The 24,792-nt window shown below is 39.2% G+C and overlaps 1 protein-coding gene across 5 annotated transcripts; it reads right to left on the reverse strand.

Annotated features, from left to right (window-relative positions):
* Positions 1-14,957: 14,957 nt before the first annotated feature.
* On the reverse strand, positions 14,958-20,520 carry LOC104111292 (probable E3 ubiquitin-protein ligase RHG1A). 5 transcript variants are annotated; one of them, XM_018775987.3, is made up of 7 exons: positions 20,313-20,504; positions 20,129-20,174; positions 17,394-19,220; positions 16,548-16,598; positions 15,642-15,740; positions 15,423-15,566; positions 14,958-15,303 (listed from the first exon to the last, which is right to left on the reverse strand). In XM_018775987.3, exons 3-7 carry the CDS (start codon positions 19,128-19,130, stop codon positions 15,172-15,174), a joined length of 2,163 nt encoding a protein of 720 aa, XP_018631503.1. In that variant the 5' UTR covers positions 19,131-19,220; positions 20,129-20,174; positions 20,313-20,504; the 3' UTR covers positions 14,958-15,171. The 5 variants fall into 5 exon arrangements, 2 of the variants coding, with proteins under 2 accessions (XP_018631503.1, XP_009619261.1); XM_009620966.4 differs by having other exon boundaries at positions 20,304-20,504; XR_004510833.2 differs by lacking the exon at positions 14,958-15,303 and adding an exon at positions 17,131-17,264 and having other exon boundaries at positions 15,422-15,566; positions 15,642-16,569; positions 20,129-20,520.
* Between the last annotated feature and the right edge of the window lie 4,272 nt (positions 20,521-24,792).

Here is a 24,792-nt window from a genome sequence, read left to right on the forward strand (position 1 = left end):
TTTCAGACTCTGTTTGTAGTAAATCATAGTAGCTCTTGAGTTGTGACTCCAGATCCGAGTGGTAGTAATTAATGAAGTTTTTATATTATTCCGCACTCATTGTATTCCATTTTAGCTTGTTTGCTGTTATTTACTGAATTGAATCAGGATTGGCTTAATAATTCTCTAACATCGGCTTCCCTAGCAAGTGGAATGTTAGGCGCCATCACGGTCCCGGCAGTGAAAATTCCCGGTCGTGACAAGTTGGTATCAGAGCACTAGGTTACCTAGGTGTCACAATTCACGAGCAGGCTTAGTAGAGTCTGGAGGATCGGTACGGAGACGTCTGTGCTTATCTTCTAGAGGCTATGAAGTTTAGGAATCATTTCACTTTTATTCTTCTCTGTCGTGCGATTTTATTTTATCATTGCTGATTGAACTCTTCTATTCTTGTCCTTCTGTGGATGGCGAGAACATGTACCATTTCTTCAGCTGATCAGCATCCAGAGCCTTCGGTAGCAGCTCCTACGAGGGGCAGAGGTCGAGGCCGAGGCCGTGCTAGAGGCCGAGGCAGGGGCAGGGCTCATCCCAGAGCCCGAGCAGCAGCCCCAATAGCGGAGCCTCAGGTAGAGTTTGACTAGGAGGTTCCATCCCAGACTGTTCCTGCCGGGCCAGCTCAGGTTCCAGAGGTGTTCATTGCCACCCAGTGCTTCAGGATGCTTTGGTCTGTTTAGTGGGCCTTATGGAGAGTGTGGCCCAGGCCGATACCTTTCATATGTCACCAGCCGTCTCTCAGACTTGGCGAGGAGCACAGACTCCCGCTACTCACAATCCAGAGAAGATAGCTCCCCAGTATCAAACTCCAGTAGCCCCGCCAGTTGGGATAGTTCAGTCGGTTGTTGTGGCGCAGGCCGGCGATGGGTCGGCTATATCTTCTGAGGCTTTGTGGAGATTGGATAGGTTTACCAAGCTCTTTACAGTTCACTTTAGTGGTGCTTCTTCAGAGGATCCCAGGAGTATCTTGACAGTTATCATGAGGTGCTACGGAACATGGGTATAGTGGAGACCAATGGGGTCGATTTTGCTGCATTTCAGATGTCAGGTTCTGCCAAGAAATGGTGGAGAGATTATTTGTTGACCAGACTAGCTGGATCGCCTATTCTTACTTAGGACCAGTTCTCTCAGCTCTTTCTAGAGAAGTTTCTCCCTATCACATTGAGAGAGGAGCACTATTGTCAGTTCGAGCGTCTCCAGCAGGGCAGTATGACTGTTACTCAGTATGGGACCCGTTTTGTGGATTTGGCTTGTCATGCTCTTCTTCTGCTTTCTACCGAGAGAGAGAGGGTGAGGAGGTTTATTGACGGACTTACTCAGCCTATCAGATTGCAGATGGCTAAGGAGACTCGGAGTGAGATTTCTTTCCAGGCGGCTGCCAATGTTGCCAGGAGAGTCGAGATGGTTCTTGCTCAGGGAGGTCAATGGTCTAACAAGAGACCATGTCATTCCGGGGGGTTCAGTGGTGCCTCATCTGGAGGCAGGGGTACTTTTGGTAGAGGCCATCCTCCCAGGCCGTTTCATTCAGCACTCCAGGCGTCCCACGGTGCCTCAGGTGGCTGTGGCCCTCATATGCCTTATTCTGACTAGCTAGCCTACAGTGCACCACCAGCTCCTATTAGTGCACCTCCGCTCCAGAGTTTTCAGGGTGGTTACTCAGGTCGACAGGGTCAGTTTCAGGGTCAGCAGTCATAGCAGCTGAGGTCCTATTATACTTATGGTGATCTGAGGCACATTGCTAGATTTTGCCCTCGGGCATCGGGCATCGGGCAGCTCACATCATCAAGGTTCTCGTGCCATAGTTCTGGCACCCGTTGCTGCACCGCCTGCTCAGCCAGCCAGAGGTAGGGGTCAGAAAGCCAGAGGTAGAGGCCAGACTGTTAGAGGTGGAGGTCAGGCCGCTAGAGGTGGAGGCCAACCAGCTAGGGCCCGTCCTAGAGATGTAGTTCAGAGTGGTGGGGCCCAGCCCCGATGTTATGCCTTTCCAGCCAGGCCTGAGGCTAAGTCATCTGACACTGTTATCACAGGTACTATTTCAGTTTGCAGTAGAGATCAGTTCTATTTGATCCGGGTTCTACTTATTCCTACTTGTCATCCTATTTTGCTTCATATTTGGTTGTGCCTCGTGATTCTTTGAGTGCTCCCGTGTATGTGTCCATACCTGTGGGAGATGCTATTATTGTATATCGTGTTTATCATTCATGTTTGGTCACCATTGGGAGTCTTGAGACTAGTGTAGATCTTCTACTTCTCGATATGGTCGATTTTGATGTTATCTTGGGTATGGATTGGCTGTCACTTTATCACGCTATATTGGACTGTCACGCTAAGATGATGACCTTAGCCTTACCGGGGTTGCCTCGATTAGAGTGGAGGGGGACTCCTAGCCATTCTACCAGTAGGTTTATCTCTTATATGAAGGCTCGACGTATGATCGAGAAGGGGTATCTAGCTTATTTGGCTTTTGTTCGCGATTCTAGTGCAGAGGTTCCTTCCATGGATTCATTACCAGTTGTTCGTGAGTTTCTAGAGGTGTTTCTTGTAGACCTACCGGGGATGCCACCCGACAGGGATATTGATTTCTGTATTGATTTGGCTCCGGGCACTCAGCCCATCTCTATTCTGCCATACCGTATGGCCCCGCAAGAGTTGAATGAATTGAAGGAATAGTTGCTTGATAAGGGCTTCATTAGACCTAGTGTCTCGCCCTGAGGTGCACCTGTGTTGTTCGTGAAGAAGAAGGATGGATCGATGAGGATGTGCATAGATTATCGGCAGTTGAACAAAGTCACCATCAAGAACAAGTATCCATTGCCGAGGATTGATGACTTATTTGATCAGCTTCAGGGTGCCAAGGTGTTTTCGAATATTGATTTGAGATCTGGCTACCATCATTTGAGGATTAGGGCATCCGATGTCCCTAAGACAGCTTTATGGACTCGTTACGGGCATTATGAGTTTCTGGTGATGTACTTTGGGTTGACAAATGCCCCAGCAGCATTCATGGATTTGATGAACCGAGTGTTCAAGCCTTATTTGGACTCCTTTGTGATCGTGTTTATTGATGATATCTTGATCTACTCCCGCAGTCGAGAGGAGCATGAGCAGCATCTCAGGATTGTACTTCAGACTCTGAGAGCCAGCCAGTTATATGCTAAATTTTCAAAGTGCGAGTTTTGCTTCAATTTAGTCACTTTCTTGGGGCACGTTATATCAGCAGAGGGCATTCAGGTAGATCCTAAGAAGATTGATGCATTTCAGAACTGGCCTAGACCCACTTCAGCTACGGAGATCAGGAGTTTCTTGGGTTTGACGGGCTATTACCGTCGATTTGTGGAGGGGTTTTCATCTATAGCAGCCCCATTGACCAGGTTGACCCAGAAGGGTGCCCCGTTCAGATGGTCAGACGAGTGTGAGGCGAGCTTTCAGAAGCTCAAGACTGCTTTGACTACAGCGCCGGTGTTGGTGTTGCCCACAGGTTTAAGATCTTATACGGTATATTATGATGCGTCCCGTGTTGGGCTCGGTGCGGTATTGATGCAGGAGGGCAGGGTGATTGCGTATGCATCATGGTAGTTGAAGGTTCACGTGAAGAATTACCCTGTCCATGACTTAGAGTTGGCAGCCATTGTTCATGCGCTAAAGAATTGGAGGCACTATCTTTACGGTGTGTCGTGTGAGGTTTTCACGGATCATCGGAACCTTCAATATTTGTTCAAGCAAAAGGATCTCAATTTGAGGCAGAGGAGGTGGTTGGAGCTATTAAAAGACTGTGATATCACTATTTTGTACCACTCCGGGAAGGCCAATATGGTTGGCGACGCATTAAGTAGAAAGGCAGTGAGTATGGGCAGCCTTGCGTTCATTCTAGTCTGTGAGAGGCCGCTTACATTAGATGTTCAGACTTTGGCCAACCAGTTTGTGAGGTTGGATATTTTAGAGCCCAATCGTGTTCTAGCTTGTACAGTCGCTCGATCTTCCTTGTTTGAGCGTATCAGAGATCGACAGTATGACGACCCTCATTTGTTAGTCTTTAGGGACACAGTCCGGCACGGTGGTGCCAAGCAGGTTTCTATTGGAGATGACGGAGTTTTGAGGATGCAGGGTCGTGTTTGTGTGCCTAATATGGATGGACTTCATAAGTTGATTCTTGGGGAGGCTCACAGTTCCCGGTATTCTATTTATCCGGGCGCCGCCAAGATGTATCAGGACTTGCAGCAGCATTATTAGTGGAGAAGGATGAAGAAGGATATAGTTGCTTATGTAGCTCGGTGTCTAAATTGTCAGCAAGTAAAGTATGAGCATCAGAGACCTGGTGGTTTGCTTCAGAAGATAGAGATTCCTGAGTGGAAGTAGGAGTGTATCACTATGGATTTCATTGTTGGACTCCCACGGACTCAGAGGAAGTTCGACGCAGTTTGGGTCATTGTGGACAGGCTGACTAAGTCAGTGCATTTCATTCTTGTGGCAGTTACCTATTCTTTGGAGCGGTTGGAAGAGATTTACATCCGCGAGATCGTCCGTCTTCACGATGTGCCCGTGTCTATCATTTCTGATCGAGGTATGCAGTTCACCTCGCACTTCTGGAGGGCACTACAGTATGAGTTGGGTACGCAGGTTGAGTTGAACACAGCGTTTCATCCTCAGACGAACGGACAGTCCGAGCGCACAATTCAGACCTTGGAGGATATGCTCCGCGCATGTGTTATGGACTTCGGAGGATCGTGGGATCAATTTTTGCCCCTTGCAGAGTTCGCCTACAACAAAAGCTACCAGTCAAGCATTCAGATGTCTCCCTATGAGGCATTATACGGCAGGCGGTGTCGGTCGCCAGTTGGGTGGTTTGAGCCAGGGAAGGCTCGGTTGTTGGGTACAGATCTAATACAGTATGCCTTGGATAAGGTCAAGATTATTCAGGATTGACTTCGCACAGCTCAGTCCAAGCAGAAGAGTTATGTCGACCGTAGAGTTCATGACATTGCGTTCATGGTCGGAGAGAGAGTGTTGCTTCGGGTATCACCCATGAAGGGTGTAATGAGATTCGGAAACAAGGGCAAGTTGAACCCTAGGTATATCCGGCCCTTTGAGATTATGGAGAGTGTGGGTGAGGTGGCTTACAGGCTCGCATTGCCACCTAGTTTAGCAGTTGTTCATCTGGTATTTCATGTGTCCATGCTCCGGAAGTATCACGGTGATCCGTCCCATGTGTTAGATTTCAGCTCTGTCCAGTTGGACAAGGATTTGACTTACGATGAGGAGTCAGTGGCCATTCTAGCCCGGCAGGTTCGATAGCTGAGGTATAAGAGTTATCCTTCAGTTCAAGTGCAGTGGAGAGGTCAGCCCATTTAGGCAGCTACTTGGGAGTCCGAGTCAGATATGCGGAGTAGATATCCACATCTTTTCACCAGCACATGTACTATTCTATGTCCGTTCGAGGACGAATGGTTGTTTTAGAGGTGGAGAATGTGATGACCCGATAGGTCATCTTATGTTTTAAAATCTAATTCTGTGATCTGAAGCCTTAAAAATCTCATTTTTACCCTCCTCATGTTGTGTGCACAGTCCGGGCGTGTTTTCAGAAAGCTTTTATGTTAACAACTTTGAAAAATATGAAATATTTCTTTGAAAACGATTTCAGTTGACTTTGGTCAATATTTTTTGAGTAAACGGACCCGGATCTGTATTTTGACAGCCCGGTAGGTCCGTATCGTAATTTGGACCTGGGCGTATGCCCGAAATCGAATTCCGAGGTCCCTAGCTCGAGATATGGAATTTTGATGAAATATTAAAAGTTTGAAAGTTTAATGATTTTAAGAATTGACTAATGTTTGGTTTTTTTGATACCGGGTCCGTATTTTGGTTCCGGAGCCCGGTACAGGTCCACTATAATATTTATGACTTGTCTGTCGAATTTGGTGAGAAACAGAGTTGATTTGACATAATTCGATTGTTCAGTTGTGAAAATAGAAGTTTTAAAGTTTTCTTGAAAATTTCATTCGATTTGGTATCCGATTCGTAGTTCTAGGCATTATTTTGGTGTTTTGTTCGTGCGAGCGAGTTCGTGTGATGTTCTAGGACTTGTGTGCATGTTTGATTTGGAGACCCGAGGGCTCGGGTGAGTTTCGGATAGGCTACTATATGATTTGAACTTAGAAATTTTGGTTTTTCTGCAGTTTCAGGTGCCTTCTGGTTTCCTTCTTCGCATTCGCGAAGACACTCTCGTGAACGCGATGTGTGAACTGGGCTGGGTGGGTTTTTCTCCTACGCGAACGCGAGACTACTGTCGTGAACGCGGAGCATTGGGGGATTGATCTATGCGTACGCGAATAGTCACACGCGAACGCGTAGCAATAGGCAGGCTGGAAGGGAAACTGAGGTTACACTACACGAACGCGGGTCTTGTCCCGCGAACGTGAAGGTCAAGGGGGCTAAACCTTCACGAATGCGTGTAGCCTCTCGTGATCGCGTAAGCCATTAAGGCTCTGCTCTTCGCGAACGCGTCAGTGTTCACGCGAACGCGATGAACACTGACGCCCAGTGTTAAAACGGTCCCAATTACGGGATTTTGCAATTCTTTCAAAAATTTCAAAACTAGAAGACCTAGAGGCGATTTTCCTAAAAGATTTTCTACCCCAATTTGTTGAGTATTGATTTCGAAGTTGAGGCTGATATTGTGGAACCAAAAGTTGAAGTAAAGCTTCTACTTGTTATTTTATCTCCCTGTTGTTATTTGTTCATTGCATTATGGTAAGGGAGAGTGTTAATGCACGAAGGGTGATGTCGTGCCATATTATGAGTGTTAATGCACGAAGGGTGATGCCGTGCCATATTGTGAGTGTTAATGCACGAAGGGTGATGTCGTGCCATATTGTGAGTGTTAATGCACGAAGGGTGATGTCGTGCCATATTGTAAGTGTTAATACATGAAGGGTGATGTCGTGCTATGTTATGAGAGTTAATGCACGAAGGGTGATGCCGTGTCGTTTCTATTGATTTTATGGTGAGGTTGGGAGTAAAAGAACGAAGGGTGATGCTGTGCATTTTTCCTTTACTGTGTTTGATGGTTCTTATTGATTCATAGTACATTGACTGTTCAAGTTACCATTCTGCTGCAGTTCTCTATCTCGTATTTCCCTCAGCATGTTTCCCCTCCCAATAGTACATGTTTAGTTGTTATTGTTGTTTTCTTGTACATATATTGTTGTCTCCACAGGTTTATTATGTGAGTGTCTTATCATAGCCTCGTCACTACTTCGTCGAGGTTAGGCTCAGCATTTACGAGTACATGGGGTCGGTTGTACTGATACTGCACTCTGCACTTCTTGTGCAGATTTTGGTACCGGTCCCTAGCTGATCGTGAGGCTAAGCAGCTTGGATTTGCTGTCAGGAGACCCAAGGTAGATCTACAGGCATCCGCAGATCCTGGAGTCTCTTCCTAGTAACATTTACTGTTTCCTTACTTCAAAACAGTGTATTTTTCCTTTTCAGACTCTATTTGTAGTAAACCATAGTAGCTCGTGAGTTGTGACTCCAGATCCGGGTGGTAGTAATTAAGCTCATCCGAGCCCCTGAGGCTCAAATCCAAACATCCACACAAGTGTAATAACATCATACAAACTCGCTCGGAAGCTCAAATTATCAAAATAACATCTAAAGTCAAGAATCGATCATCAAAACTAAAGATTTTCAAAGTTCAAACTTAAATTTCCAACTTTCCTCATAAAGCACCAAAACGGACTCGGGTCACCCGGGACCCCAACCAAGCATGCGTACAAGTCCAAAATCATCATACGAATCTACCGAAATAGTCAAAATACCGATCTGAGGTCGTTACAAAAAATATTGTCTATGGTCAACTCTAGCCATTTTCAAAGTCAAAAATTATATTTTCTTTAAAAATTCACTTTTAAAGTTTTCAAAAATCGACACGGACCATGCACGCAAGTCATCAATCATCAAATAGAGCTATGAAAAGTCTTGAACACAGAAAGGGAAGCTATTATTCAAAATAGTTGATCGGGTCATTACATTCTCCCCCACTTAAATATATATTCGTCCTCGAATGTGCCAAGAGTCGTTCCAAAGTTGTCAATTAGTTGAATAAACTCATCATAACCATACCCATGAGTGATCCCATACCACCTCGGTCCATATAAGTCCATGATCACGACCCCGACTGAAGATTCTTCCTTCGACCTTAGCCTACATGGCGTGGAACCAAATTCTAACATCTGAAATCCCCTATAATATTCAATCCATGAATATATACATTGTATCAATCTCAAAAATCGGCATCAAGCCATCGATACACTGGCAAGATCAAACCACATGATGTACCACATAACTCATGTACTCATAGCAATAACTTTCGACCACAATAGTTGCTCGTTACCAAACCTTAGTACCGGTAATATACCACATATCAAATAAAACCTCGTTTTGAACCTTTGCAACACCACTAATGATGAAAGAACCATGCAGAAACTCATAAATACCCATGAGATCAATAGGTCGTGGAGTTCTCTTGTTCGACAAGGACCATGCCAATTTTGAGCTGACTAGTGATATTCTTCTTCCAAACATACCTTATCCCAACCCGATTGCGCAATCTCCAGGTCCCATAAGCTCGTCTCACGCAGTACAAGATGTTCAACTAGAAAATCTTATTAAGGGCCACATGGAACCTCACACAATGCAGTCCATACACCAAGCAAGCAATAACTCAGATATATCCAATAATGGAAAGAAAACAAGATTAGAGGACTATCCAACAAGTGAAACTGATATAACATCAAAACCATAATTCCATGCACTCATCCCACAAAGGGAAAACAAAACACATGAAATAAATACAAGGAACGGTATCCCACGTAACTCCGTTGTGGCGCGCAACCTGATCCCAAACATATCAATCCACATAGGGATACTCATCGACTTATAATGCTCGGGCTTACTAAGCACATGTGCGTCAACATCAAGCACGTGGGAGATGAATAGGCATAATACAATACAGGAAAAAAGTCAAGCACTGCTAAGGTGCAATAAGCAAATCAATATCATAAGATCACAACATAATATAAGCACGTGGGAGATGAATAGGCATAATACAATACAGGAAAAAATTCAAGCACTGCTAAGGTGCAATAAGCAAATCAATATCATAAGATCACAACATGCGTGTGAATAATCAAGTAGCCTTACAATCCATCATAGCATAAGAGAGAAGCACATAACATAAACCAGGGCATAAATAACATCCATTCTGCCCGATGATATACCTACGGTAAAAGTTGCGTAAGAGTAAGCAAACCCGATCTGATATAAAATACACATTCTCATTGGGCCTAAAAATAGCCCCCAAACCAATTCCGATCATCCCCAAACAAGTAAATAACCTTCTAAAAGTCCATAGTAACCTATCCATAACACATACCATCAGCTGTTTAATTCTTAACATGTCTTTACAGTTCGCAACCAAGGAATAGTCTGCCTACGAGAACATCCAGTCTCTACACCTCAAGAATACCAGAATCTCCAAATCCGATCCCAACTCCACTACTCAAATGACTAACACATTACTCATACACAATCATCTTACGGAAAATACTCACATAAATTTCCTACACCATGTAGCAAAACCTAAACCTCAGCAACCAAAAATCATGCGATCACGATAATACTAGTCAAGCATCTGCAAGTCAAAACACAATGCTTCTCATAAAATGCACACCCTTCTCAGGTGATACCAAATAGTTCCAGCATTCTCTTAAACATCTTAATCGCCCATGCCTTCTAGAACTCATGACCTTCCCTTCAAAACTAAATTGCAACTTTGTACTTGCAACCATTAATTCCACACGGCGCACCGCAACTATCATGATAACTTGTGAAAATATAAAAATCTCATAATCAACTCTGAATCACTATTAGAATAAACACCTCATCAACCAAGAACCTCCCATTTAACTCAATCCAAGAGGACATCACCAGACAAAACAAACCTTCTATACCCTTAAAAACATCAACCTTAAGTCGTGGTCAAAACCGTCACGAACTCTTCGGAACCCATTTGCACATAATCAAATCATTACTCCCTCTAACTCAACCAAGTCATGCAAACTGCCAAACCCAAAGAGTAACTCAATCCAAAATGTCCCCTCTTAAGGGACCTTCTGCGAATCTGAAGTCGTTTCTTGCATCTCTCTAATGCTGCCATGTAGAGTCAATATTGATATAGAAGTACCGCAAGTCTAGACATCATCCACTACCGATATCAAGTCCTAGCCATACACAAATTCGAAAATCCTTAAATACCACATACGAATCTTGAATTTATCAGAACCTTCTCGATAGCCATCCACTCAGCTCCAATCTTTGATCATAGCCAATACGCACCAAACACCTTTTGCTCCACCAACGCATAAATATCCCAAAAGAAGCAACCAAGCGGTTCCTTTCCTTGTGCACCACATCATCAACAAATATGAAACTTGAATCACTCCAAGATCTCCATATACCCATAAAGCATATTACATCATGTACCCAGCAGATCCCTTACTTGAAATCATCCTCGATGACATGTTTCTCAAATGACAGCTAATCTACAAGCATATCATAGTCCAGGAACTATGAAAACACAGGCCCATATGACTTAATCGTTTATGATAAACTCCCCCACTTAGCTAGAAGCTACAAAACACATCATCTGATAACCCACAATACCCTTCCTTCTTAATTTGCCCTAACCTTGTGCTTTTATCTAGTTGAATCTTCTCATAAGCTCACATACTACTACTCATAAACACTCCAATCATCTGCCAAGTGCGCACTCATCCTTATGACAGTCAAGCCAACTTCCTCAAGCACTCTAAAATGGTAGAATATGTATTCCGCTTAATAGAAGCCTTACGAATCATACAACTTCAAATCTTCTCGCAGGAGACAGCCCACATGCTTAGCCTCTAACCGGCATGTCTCTATGGCCCTACTACAGTCACAACTACTATGCAATCAATCCTTCTGAGTCTGTACTCGTCAACCAGATACAAAAATATGCTCCATCCCACAAATGAACAATTGAAAGATCTACCAACACACCTGCATCCAAGCATGGACAACACATTGAGACGATGATCAAGAATCCATAGCCTTCGTAGTCCATCCGCAGCATCACAAGTAGTCGGTGTATAGCTGATACCGAGTACCCAACATCACATAAGAGTGAATAGGAGAAATTGAGGATACAGGCTTCAAGATTAAATAAGGTCGCACGATAAGGAGAGAAAGAAGGGAAGTTTCCTAGATGCCATGTAGCCTCTCGAAGATAGGTATGGACGTTATCACACCCTACAAGACTCTACTAGACACTTGCTCATAACTCATAGAACCTACGAAGCTAGTGCTCTGATACCAACTTGTCACGATCCAAAATCCACCTAGTCGTGATGGCACTTAATCCCAGTGCTAGGTAAGCCAAACATAGAATAAGGTAACTCAAGTTAAAGATCATTACTAACAAGGAATAAAAATGATTAAATTATATACAACATTCCAAGGACTGGTAGTATAAGTCATGTGCCACTATGATTTAGATTTATAAAAATGATATGAAGAATAAATACAATATCTTTTTGAAGTTTACACAAACATAAATAAAGCCCTGAACTACCATGAATAAGAGGTAGCTTGAATCTGGACATTGGTACGTCTTCAATGCAAGGCTTCGTCTTCCACAGCTACTCAGCTCCAAGATATGCACGCACGGTGCAAAAGTGTAGTATAAGTACAATCGACCCTATGTACTCAGTAAGTATCTTGACTAGCCTCGGTGAAGTAGGGACGAGGTTTTAAGTTAAAAGATACTCACTTATTATTTTTACTTGTGCAGATGATAAGTAGAGAAGCAATAACGAGATAGAGAAACGAATAACTACATAATAATCAGAACAAGAAAGTAAATGACAGAGGGCCCCAGAATATCATCACATCACAGTCTTACAACACGACACGGTGGCGATATATATTTATATATATATATATATATATATATGTGTGTGTGTGTGTGTGTGAATAAAATATATGCTTATAGTTTATTAAAAGTAATTAGTAAATATATACTTATTTATAAAGATTATGCTTATATATATATATATATATATATATATATCCGCTCATATGAAATTATTCAACAACAACCAAGCACGGAAAAGTTCATAATGTAACACCAAGAAAATGAACGCATGGAATTCAACTAGGAAATACAAACTCAAACAAAGTAAGATGGGAAACCCAGTACCCAAGAGCTAGTCTCCCATATATAATAACAAGGATTCCACAAAGCATAAATACAATACAAATCTAAAAGTCGCCCGATCCGATTAAGCATAGAAGAGTAGGATATGATACAAGTAAAGGTGTATGGCAAGTAAGAACAGGTATCAAGTAAAGGCATTTAATAAGTAAAATCATGTAACAACTAAAGGCATGTAGCAAGTAAAGGCATATAGTAAGTGAAGCCATGTAACAGGTTGAGGCATTTATTAAGTAAATCACGTAACAAATAAGGGCATGTAACATGTAAAGGCATGAATTAGGTAAGCAAATGTAGCAATAGTAAATCAAGTAAGAGCGTAGATGTAACAGTAACAAACAAGGTAGGAATATAGTTATGATAGTAACAGACCAAATAGGAAACATAAAGGTAAGCTACATAAGGAACATAGGCGTGAAAGAAATATACTAAACATAAGATATAGATTGGAACCAAGGTAGAGTGCATGTATTTATCTAACGAACGAGTAATCGGAACAAAAATCCAACTCCCATTCTTTTCACATGGAAACAACCAATGGGCCAATCTTATTTCAAACCGCACGGAAATAATACTCACCGTGCCAACATCATATCAACCACACGGAAATACCCATCGTGACAAACATTGCTCTAAGGCCCCAATCATCATATCTTATTACAGATAAAGAAGCTCAAGTAACATGCAAATAACAGGTATAGATGTGTGCTCATAATGCTACGATCAAGTTAAGTATGTAAACAATATCAAATACAACGCATCAAATACCTTAAAATGCCATATGTTCTAACATGAGTTCTAACATGGATAATTAAACTCATTAGTCATAGAATTAAAGGAAGCATAAGTCAAAGGATCACCAATTTCAACAAGTCACAAAGAAATATATAACCCCCTTCCCTTCCATCCCGTCCCTTCCCCTCCCATCCCACTCCCTCCCCCGAGCATGGAAACCCTGGCACATGCATATATGCTTGTCACCTCGCATATGCATCACCCCTGCATGTAGTAAACAATATCTTTATTTGAAAAAATTTTATCAACAAAGTTAGGCAAGACACATACCTCATTTCGGAATAAATTCCACAATCCAATACCGTATTCCTTAGAAATATTCCTCGGAACTATCAAAATCTAGTCACATATCATCTAAGGAAGTCAAACAATTGCAAAAGAAACATCCCCAATCAATAAAGGTTCAATCTTAGTCAAAATCCATAAGTCAACAAAAAGTAAATCCGAGCCCACGTGATCGAAATTTGAAATTAAGATCAAATTTCGATTACCCATTCACCCCTGAGTCCAAATATATATTTTGTTTCGAGATCCGACTTTAATTTTGGGTCTAAATCTCAATTTTATAAAATCTCTAATTTCTACCCGAAATTCCAATTTTTACTCTATGAAATTTTGGATTTGATAGTGAAAAGTTATGAAAAGGTAATGGAAATTGAATTAAAAGAAGTTAAAGTTACTAACTTATGAAGTTGTGAAGAAATTGCTCTCTAAAAATCGCTTCTATGGAGTCTAGGTCTCAAAAATGGTGTAAAATGAGCTACGTTCCGAAATCCCCATATTTTAACAGTTGCAGGTATCATGTTCGCAATTGCAATGTCCGCAAATACGAATCACTGATCGCAAATACGTTTACTACCTGAGCTCCTCTGATGTCGCAAATGCGACACAATGATCGCACATGCGAACAGGGGGACCATCGCAAATGGGGAATTGTCTTCGCAAAAGCGAAGCTATCCTCTATTCTCCAGAGTCGCAAATGCGACCAGCCCATCGTAATTACGAAGGCCACCCCTATCGCAAAAGCGGACATAGCTTCACAAATGCGAAGCTACCCATCCCCCTCCAGCATCGCAAAGGCAAGCATGATCGAGGCTCGCATTTGCGAGCAGTACCTCACAAATGCGAGATTTGTAGTTCAACAACACCAGCAATACAATAGTCATATCAAATCAGTCTGCAACCTATCTGAAACTCATCTGAGCCCCTCGAGCTCCAATCCAAGCATTCATACAAGTATAATAACATCATACAAACTCGCTCGCAAACTCAAATAATCAAAATAACATCTGAAATAAAGAATCGATCATCAAAACTCAAATTTCCAACTTTCTTCATAAAGCGCCGAAACGGCGTCGGGTCACCCAGGACCGCAACCAAATATGCGTACAAATCAATAATCATCATACGAACCTACCTGAATCGTCGTCAACTCTAGCCATTTTCAAAGTCAAATCACCTTTTCTTTAAAAATTCATATTAAAATTTTTCGAAAATCGACACGGACCACACATGCAAGCCATAAATCGTCAAATAGAGCTATGAAAGTCTCGAAACACAAAAAGGGAGCTAGTACTCAAAACGACCGGTCAAATCGTTACGATTTTGCATAAAATAATACATAAATTCTAGCATAATTTATGTGTATTAGTAATGCAGAAAAGAAAAACATGAACTACCCATTGAATTAACAATGCTATGTTTTCTATGGAAGAATAAAGGAGTAAGTATTGTATTAAGCAATGCTAGATTCTGTTGGGGATTATTTCTTCCTAGTTCGTAAGCGAACGATAGTAAACAGGAAAGAGGGGGAAGAAAATGAACCAAATAAATACCAATTGTGTCAATAAATTGGTAGGGAAACTGTTAATTCCAAATGAGCAATAATGTCATTCTTTAATCCACCAGATTAATATCAGAATACAATAAACAGAAAAATACAAATATCTTTCTCCAATGATGCCACGGAAACCACTTTTCTTGGGTGGACATCAAGAAGACTTTCTTAAATAAGAGAAGGTTCAATGCCTTCCTCAGGTATTCAGCCCCGTTGTTTTGCAAATGGGGCATATATTCTTGTGTTTGAGCCATTGTTTAATGCAGTCTCTATGAAAATCATGGCCACACTCCAGTGTACCAAGATCCTCTCCATCATTATATTCTTCCTGCAAATTATAGGAAATCCATAAGAACACCTTAATAAGAAAACTCCAAGAATGTGTATGAACCATATTTTATTAGATCTGTGGCATGTCGCAATTGTAGAATATTTCAAATTAAGTACCTGACATATACAGCATGGCTCTGCATCGATGGGTTCTTCTGATTTAACACAAATATAGCTGCGTTGCTTCAAATGGCTCAAAATAGCTTCTTCGCCCAGTCCAGTGCACACATTCCCAATGCGCTCTTCAAGTGCCAGTAACTCCTGCAAACACAGCACCTGGAGAAGTTAGCATAACGTTTGCATAGAGTATAATGCAATTCTATTTAGCCCACTAACCTCATATGACATGTTATCAACATCAACCCGCATATCCCTATGGCGATCATGAATATCCGCCATCCCAAAGAAGACTGACTGATCAAGGATCATAACATCCTGGAATACAAGGATATTAAATTCCAGATGTGATTTTTTTGATAAGCTAATCTATCATCTGCACATATAGGACTGAGAAGAAAGCTCCTTCACTCTCTTCATCAATGAAAATGACTCTAATTTCATTACAAATGAAATGGAAAATAAGTTAACGAGCAAAATGATGCCCTGACTGTGATCTTTATCTCCAGGGTGAATAATAGGGATCCGAAGAATGAATTTTGATCTAAACAAAAAAAAGTAATAGTTTTACTTATTTCCTCTCCTGAGCAAAACTTGATGATATATTGCTGTTTGCTCCCTTCACAGTAACACAGCACTTGTTTATGCAGGCTCTAGGCATGTAAGTAAAGAGCATAGCATAATACAGGTTGGTAGTTCTGCACGTGCTTTCTAGTTTACAAAATAGTATTTATATATCTGACTTTCAAAAACACATTTTGAAACGTAGAAATAGAAGTTTGAAGTAAATGACTGTTAGCAACAAATCCTTCAAATTAGCCTGTCTTACACATCATGTTGGTTCATTATTACTTCATATTCCTCCAGACAAGGAAAAACAAACCGCGTAAGACTCAGCTGAAAAAGAATAAAGATGGAAAAAAAATATAAAGTCAAAAACATCAGAGGAAGCCTTAGCTTTTCAGCACAAAGTACAGTCTAGCCATGGCAACCAAAACCAAGGTTCTTGGCTTTGTAGCAACATCTGTTGTGCCTCCGACCATGTAGGTGATAGAGAAGCTTGTAATCCAATAGAACAGAAAATCTGTAACCTTATAAAGCCATCATCCTACTCAAGAATCTAACCTCAAGTTGTAAGCCTTCTCCCCTGCGCATAAGATCCAATACATTGCGAATCTGTTCAACAAAAGTGATTAATGGCAAGTAATTGATAATAAATGGACGGTTTACAATGCAAACTACATACATAAAAAAGAATTAAAGCTTTCTCATTCTAGTCTTTTACAAAAACCTCCAATTAAGCTGGAAACTAGGTGAGGCTAACACTATTAACTATAAGCTAAATGCACCATTGCTCCTTGTAACAATAATTGCATGAGAGAAAGATAATCTACGAAACAAACCCCAAACCAAAAGAGCAGACCTTTTCCACATCAAAGCTTGGAAACTGCATCCAAGAATAAAAAAGTAAAATGGACTCCTAACTCCTTAGTAAGATAATGCACTTGTGAGAGGTTGTACATTACACTAACACTAAGAGCCCACTAAATTACATCTAGCGTAGACACTAGCAAAAGCACTTCAGAAATTTTATCATCAAAGAGGTTTAACCGGTTTGTGGTGACGAAACGTCAAGAGGAACACAGTTGGATATTTCAGGATATAACTATAGAATACATTTGCATCCACAACTACAAGAGTAACATACCTTATCCGTGCAAAACCTGAGAGGGACATAAGTAAGAAAGCTCAATCTGCTATATTTGGGGTCACAAATTTAGGTTCATTGAGATGTTATTGTAGTGACCCTTGGATTTGATTGCGATGCATGCCCTACGATTCCTATTGGTCAGCAAATTATTGATTGATACGTAAATAAGGTCTATTATAAGCAGATTAGGGTCTAAGTTCACTTTGACTTCATATAACAAATGTGAAAGAATATTTGACCACATAAGCTGGAGAACATACCTCAGAGACTAGCCTGCTTCTTCCTTCACTGGCAGCAGCCAAAGTCCTCCAAGAATGAGAAACTCCTATACCACCATCAAGATGTCTCTCCGACAATGCTGTGGACCTTGACCTTGATTGACGATGTCCATGATTGCCAGAAAGCTCCAACACCCGAGAGGCAGCACTCAGACATAGCGAAGGACTATTACCACTACGACCTCCAGGTTCAGCATCTGCTGAAGACAACAAAGACCTTCGGACATATTCAGACAGTCTCCGGGAATATTGTGGAGGATTTCTGTGTTGAACCCGAGAAGGAGAAGACAAGTGGGAGCGTGAACTCGAGCTACTTCGAGATGTGGATGCAACATTTCCAACAATGGAAATATTCCCACCACCAGCTAAACTCCAGTTGGCAGGATTTTGGTTCAGATTTCTTGCATCAGTAACAGGTATAAACATTGGATGATGTGAAATGTTCCTTGACAAACTTCTTGAGTGGGGTTCTTGATATGGTGCAGAGTCTCTCTCTCCAGATGCATAAAAGCTTGATGAACTGCTAGTTCTTGAGTTAGGTGCTAAATCCCACCTAGCCTGTGAACTTCGATGCAGAGAAGGAACATGGACCACCGAGGCCTGGCTTTGAGGATTTACATTATCAGCTGCAGACATCGACATCAAGTTCAAAGAATTATTATGGAAGACCCTCGATGAGTGCCAGTCAGATGACACATTAACATTTCCAGCATCACCCACAGCAGGAAACAGGTTACTAGGAATGGTATCTTGTTGATGTGAGCTATTAACCCTCAGCCTGAAAGTATTACGGGAACTTTCGGCAATTCCAGAAGCAGGTAAACGAAGTGGACTTTCTGAAATGGTTCCTCCCATTGAAAGCCCAAGTCTTGGGTTAAGCTGCTCTGACAAATTAATGCTTCCGCTCCCTTCTGTTGGAGCACAGATACTTGCACCTGTGCCCATACTATGTGGAGAAGGTAGAGAATGCCATAAGCTGTTTTCGGCATGTGGAATATAATTTCTACTTCCACTTGCTGAAGATTGGCCCAGATGTCCTTCAAGTGCTTTTCTCTTGCAAGATAAGCGACGACCATCCAACGAAGAGCCTGGCCTGCCATCATTTTCATCTATCAAGAATCCATTAGTACCAAAAGGCCCAGCAAAAGTATGACATGTAGTAGCAGATGACATCCACTCTTTTCCTGGTAAATCAGACTTGTATGCTGGAGTACATTCCATTATTTGACAGTCATCTTCACTGTCATCATCACCATGGTGCCCCTCAAACCCTGAATTTGTGTTCATATCATGAGGAAGGGTAGTTGGACTAGAACCTTGAGAGAATATACTGCTGTTAGCCATCTGAACACTGTTCAAATTTACTTCTACATTACTCAATGAAAGAATGTTGGGCGACCCATATTGATGTTCGTCAGAGAAGTGAGAAGGTTCAGGACATGCATTCATTGTAGATGACCAACCATGATCTGTTTTTCGTTCACTCTGACCAGCATGATTTGTGGAGCTCGGTTCTCCGAAACCCAACCCCATTATGTTCTGTCTCTCATGGCTCACAGGATTAAGAAAAGAAATATTATTCTGATTAGGTGATACCACATAATCTGGTACACGACTATTCCAACACATCTGCTGATCTATACCATCACCCGATGTTGAAGTAGAACCAAAATCTAAAGTTTCTGAAAATGAACCGATGGAACTTCGTTTCCCTTGCATTAGGGCTATGTTATACTCTATTCACAATCCACAAGTGAGTCTAAGAAGGAACTGCAGAGTGCAGAGACTCGCACCTAGTCCTTCAGTAACCTGGAAAGTAGAAAACTAAACCTTGTAAAAAGTCAATGTTATATTGCCTTGAAAGCAACTGATTGAGTGCAACTCATGAAAATTTGCACTACAATGAGTGAAATGGTTTCTGTTAGATTAAAGCAGTAGGAAAACTTTAAGCAACAACAACTATGTAAAAGTATTCCCATACCACAACTACTTTGCATACCAAAGAACCAGATAAAACCTATCAAACACCCTAGTCTTCAAATAGAAGTAAAGGTAAATTGGAGCACAGCAAACCAGAAAACAACATCCCACTAGAAATATAGAAACCCCATCCCCTAAAACAACCCCAGGAGAAATAAACAAGAGAAGATATCAAAGAACAAAACATCCGGGCCAAGCCGAATATAAACATTGACAAGAAAAGAAGCAAGATTTACTTGAAACTACAAAAAAAAGGCATACATCTGCAATCTGATTACATGTATGTAGACATCAAGAACCAAAGAATGAAGATAAAAATTTCTTAATTTCCAAATATCCCATATAATTGGTCAAATAAAAATCAATGTCTTTCCAACCATCTAAACATAAGAGCTAAAAAGAGTTGCTTTTTCTTCAAAAAGACAAGCTTTTAACTCATTCCATCTCTAAAACAGCTCTATAAAGAACCATCAAAGAACGAAAAGATACTTAATTTCGAAAAAGAGAAGATGGGTGGAAGCAGGTATGCACCAAGTCAAAAATCAGCCCAAAAAAAGGAGCTTTTTAACACAGAAAAAGTGAAAATTCTAAAGGGAAATCTCCACCATCTCAAATAAATGGAATTTACACACAAACCCAGAACTAAAAATGAGAAAGAGAAACAAAAAATAATCAAAAAAAAAAAACTTTGAAAAAGGGGAGAAAAAAGTAACAGAGAAATAAATTTATAAATTTACCTTTGAAAGAGAAACAAGTGAAGCAACAGATCTACAGTGACACCGCCTACAAAATGGGCAAAAAAGCATTAGATATGATTTTCCAAATATGAGCAAAATGATTTCACCTCTCTGTTTCTATATATGACCAAGATTGCTTCTTTCCCTCTAATACAAAAGAACCAAAGATACATACAAGAGTCACCGAGTTTAACAGAAGACCGCGAAAGGGAGGGCGTGTGAGTGGATGGGGAGTTGAAGGATGAGATGACAATGAAATGGTGGGTGGAAACAAAAAAGCAAAAAATACATACTACTACAGAGAATATGAGGGAAGAGGTGGTGGCCTATTATACAGAAAGAAAATAACCCCACAATGCAACAAAAAGGAGATTTATGACTAAATAACTACACGTATACCAAAATACAAATACATTAAATAGGATATCCTATATCAGAGCAGTTTCCAAAGATAGATGTGGAAAGGAATTATTAGTAAATGTTAGGAAAGTGAGGAAAAGGAAAAGAAATCAATTTAACTCGCTTATGTTGTCCTATATCAGAGCAGTTTCCAAAGATAGATGTGGAAAGGAATTACTAGTAAATGCTAGGAAAGTGAAGAAAAGGAAAAGAAATCAATTTAACTCGCTTATGTTGTCTTTATGTAAAGTAAGTATGGTGGATTCCCAAGTACTGCTATGAATAACGGAAAAAGAATTATTATAATTATAATGGATTCTTTGAATGTGATTTGAGATAAATTAGGCCTAAATAAAACGAACATTTAGAATTAACTTGAGATTAAGGCATTATTAATTGAAAGAACAAATATAGGAAATATAATGAATAAAGTGTAATAAAAGAGAAGTTGATTTATAGCCTGTTTGGCCAAGTTTTTTTCTTGACCGAAAGCGTTTTTTTTTTTGTCAAATATGCTTTTTTTCAAAGTTAAGGTGTTTGGCCAAGTTTTTTTAAGAAAAAAAAGTACGTTTGAGTAGAAGCAGAAAAATGTAGCTTCACCCCAGAAGCACTTTTTAAAAGTTTGGCTAAATACTAATTTTTACTCAAAAGTATTTTTCAAATTAATTAGTTAGACACAAACTGATTTTTACCAAAAATACTTTTTAAAAAGCACTTTTAAAAAAAGCACTTCTTAAAATAAGCAGATTTTAGAAGCTTGGCCAAACAGGCTATTAGCCGATAAGATGTACTCCCTCCGTTGTAACTTATATAACCTTTTTTTTTTAGTCCGTTTCGAAAAGAATGATCACTACAAACAATTTACCTTTATGCAATGATATATGGTCACACAAAATATATATGCCTCATTTTACACCACAAGATCAACAATCTTCTCGTTTTTCTTTAACCACGTGTCAAATCAAATAGGTTCATATAAAATTGAAACGGATAGAGTAGTATCTATTAATTAGGAGTCTAAGTGGAGTTAAAAAATAAAAAGAGTTTAAATTTTGTAAAATTATTTATGCAATTAAATTACTTATAAGATAATTATATGTAAATTTCAATGATAGCACTAATTGTTAACTTGAAAAAATGATAATTTACTATCACATGTTTAACTACACTAAGAGCATCAAAATATAACTAATTGTCAATATATATAACTTAAATTTAAATTTGTTTTACTATCACGTTAAATTCACTTTATATGGTAATCTTTATGGCAAATCAGATATGATCATTGAAAAATAGAATAGTAACATGTTATAATTGATTGAATTGAATTAATAGCATAAAATCCCTTATATATACAATGAATATGATTTAAATCCATCAAAGCGCTATTGATAACCTAAGGAGGACGGGGGGAAATTGAATAGAGAAAGATATGCATGCTTTCTCTGCTGCCTCTATTGCCTGCCAGCTATGCTGCTTTACAAATGGCTTCTTATCTTTGTCTTTTGGTTAGCTTTCTCCCTCTTATAATCACTTTGTTTGATGAGATGTTACTTGGCGCACATAAGAAGAAGAAATAGCAGTACTTTTTCTTTTTTTTCTTTTGAGAAAATACATTTACTTTTGGTAAAATACCTTAAAAACTCCTGAACTTGGCACGTATTATTGATTACATCCTTAAATTATCAGTGATCTTAATTACCTTCTTATACTTAGTTATTCGATTGTTGTTACCCCCTTGGACGATCTCATCCTAAGAAAGTGGCATGCACTCGCCTGCCACGTGGATTTTTCTGTCCATGTGGTATTTTCTGAAAAATAAAATATATTTTATACCTTTTTAAGTGTGTTACTTTTTTAGATAATCTTTTTCTAATAATATTTATAATAAAACTTGGTTAGAACTACATTATTTAGGCTAATATTTTTTTATTTGGCTAAAAATAATAAAGTTTTAGTTATTGTTTTTGAATTTGACCTAAAAATAAAGATTTATACAGTTGAATTAAATAGTCAAGTCATCTAAAAATATATAAAAATACATAGTTTGATTTTTATTATTTTGACTATAATTTTTTATATAGCTCTAAATTATGGAGCTCTAAAAATATTTATTTTTTTTACATATATAACCGAAAAAAGAAAAAATACACGGTTGAAATAAATAGTCATTGCATCAAAAGAAGAAATAAAAAGAGTATATAATTGCAAGTTCATTATTTTGGCTATACCTTTTTATTTGGTAAACAATAATGGAGTTGTAGCCATTTTTTCTTACTGATTTGACTCGAAAATAAAAATACACAATTAAAATAAATAGATATTATATCTAAAGAAAATAAATAACAGAAAATACACAATCAGCACTCCATTATTTTTGCTAAAAAATTTCTATTTGGCTAAAATGATGTCCAACCAAACTTTTACAAATTTGGCCCCAAAAAAAATATTCAGTTGGAACAAATAGACATTATATCTATAGAAGAAATTAAAAAGAATAACAGTTAGAGTAAAGTCCACATTACATGTCAAGATGAAGCAAGAAGAAATATATAGTTGTAACAAATAAATCATTATATATGACTACATGCAATTAAAAGTTAAAAACTAACCTACTTGTAAGCTGATTTTTAAATATTTTTCACTCTCACGCGCTTAAAAGAGAGTGCACCCACACTTTTTGCCACATCAGCATCTAGGGAGGTAATGGCTCTCAAAATGCCAAGTCCAGGGAGGTAATTAAGACCACGAATAATTTAAGGGTGTAACTAACAATCCGTGTCAAGTTTAGAAAAGTTTTTAGATATTCCACCTTTACTTTTTTTATGTTATCATGAGAAGTTTTATGGTGTGCCTCACTTAACTGACATTAGTTGTGTGAGGTCTCTTTTTATCTCACAAATTTATAAGGGATTTTTTTGTTCCTATACACTATTTGAAACCTTATTACCAAAAATATCCCAGTTTTGGTATTTACCCGACATAAACACGATTTAGCTACAAAAATAATACTTTACATTTGTTTAAACTAGACTCCTTTCTGCGGTAAACTTCCTTATTTAGATGCAGGATTTTGGGATAGCTTATATTTCAGTTAGAGATTTTACTGAAGCAATCATCGCACCATAATCAACGCAACATATCTGTAGAATCCTTCTATTACGCAGATTTTCTCTGGTTATCATCGCACCATAATCAAGGCAGCATATCTGTATAATCCTTCTATTATGCATATGTCCTCTGGTTTTCCATAAACAAGTTAACAAACTCAAAAAAAGCTTCTGAAGAAAATAATTGCAAATAATTAGCTACAATTGAATTAAATTTCGCGACATAATGTCAAAATTGGCGATTATGCTTCAGCTCAATGGTCGGTGGGATAGCGTTGGGAGATACAAAGATTTTGATGTTGGCGGAATTGTAGTCAATAAAGATTCAAATTATAGTCAATTGAATTCCGCAATTGCAGAGCATCTAATGATCGATACCTCCACAAAAATCATCGAAATCAAATACACTGTCAACGAACGTTGTCCTCCAATGAAAATTCGGAACGATATGGGAGTTCGAGTATATATTGAGATGAAAAAGGAAAATAAAAATTTAGGAATGTATCCGTTGTGTATAACAGTATGTGATTTCGATTTGGAATGTAGTATGTCGAATGCGAGCATAATTGCAGGTTTGCTCTATTTTTTCAGTGCTGATGTTTTTCAATTTCAAGTGTTCTATAATTTTACTACAAATTATCTACAACCATACTACATAACAAATGTAGTTCAACTGTTATGTCTCTAAATACAATTGAAGTGTACCTGTTACACAGTACTTAAGATTTGAAAAAATAAAAATGTGATCACAGAACAAAGTATCTACAAGTATTCTATCAAATAGTAAACACCTGAATATACAGAGGCCTGAATTACTATACTTTTTTGAGTGTAGGTACTTTTGATTATCGTAATACTAACGTGGTACAATTGTCAAGTAATTGTAACACAATTGGATAAGTATCAGGAACATTGAAGTTGATTAATATGCCAACATCTCCGATAATTATGAAATATAAAAGTATCATCATAACAGAACATACGCCAAATATAATTGAAGTAGGCCAAGTTTACCAAGACAAGCAAACAACTATCAGTGCAATGAAGCACCATTCTGTCATGAATAAGTTTCAATTTAGGGTGAAAAGGTCTAGTGCAAGAAGGTAGGGACATTTTATTTGTCAAATTCATATTGTGTATAAGTTGTAGTTTTTA

This window comes from Nicotiana tomentosiformis, chromosome 11, assembly GCF_000390325.3.
Source record: "Nicotiana tomentosiformis chromosome 11, ASM39032v3, whole genome shotgun sequence".
Classification (NCBI taxonomy): Eukaryota; Viridiplantae; Streptophyta; class Magnoliopsida; order Solanales; family Solanaceae; genus Nicotiana; species Nicotiana tomentosiformis.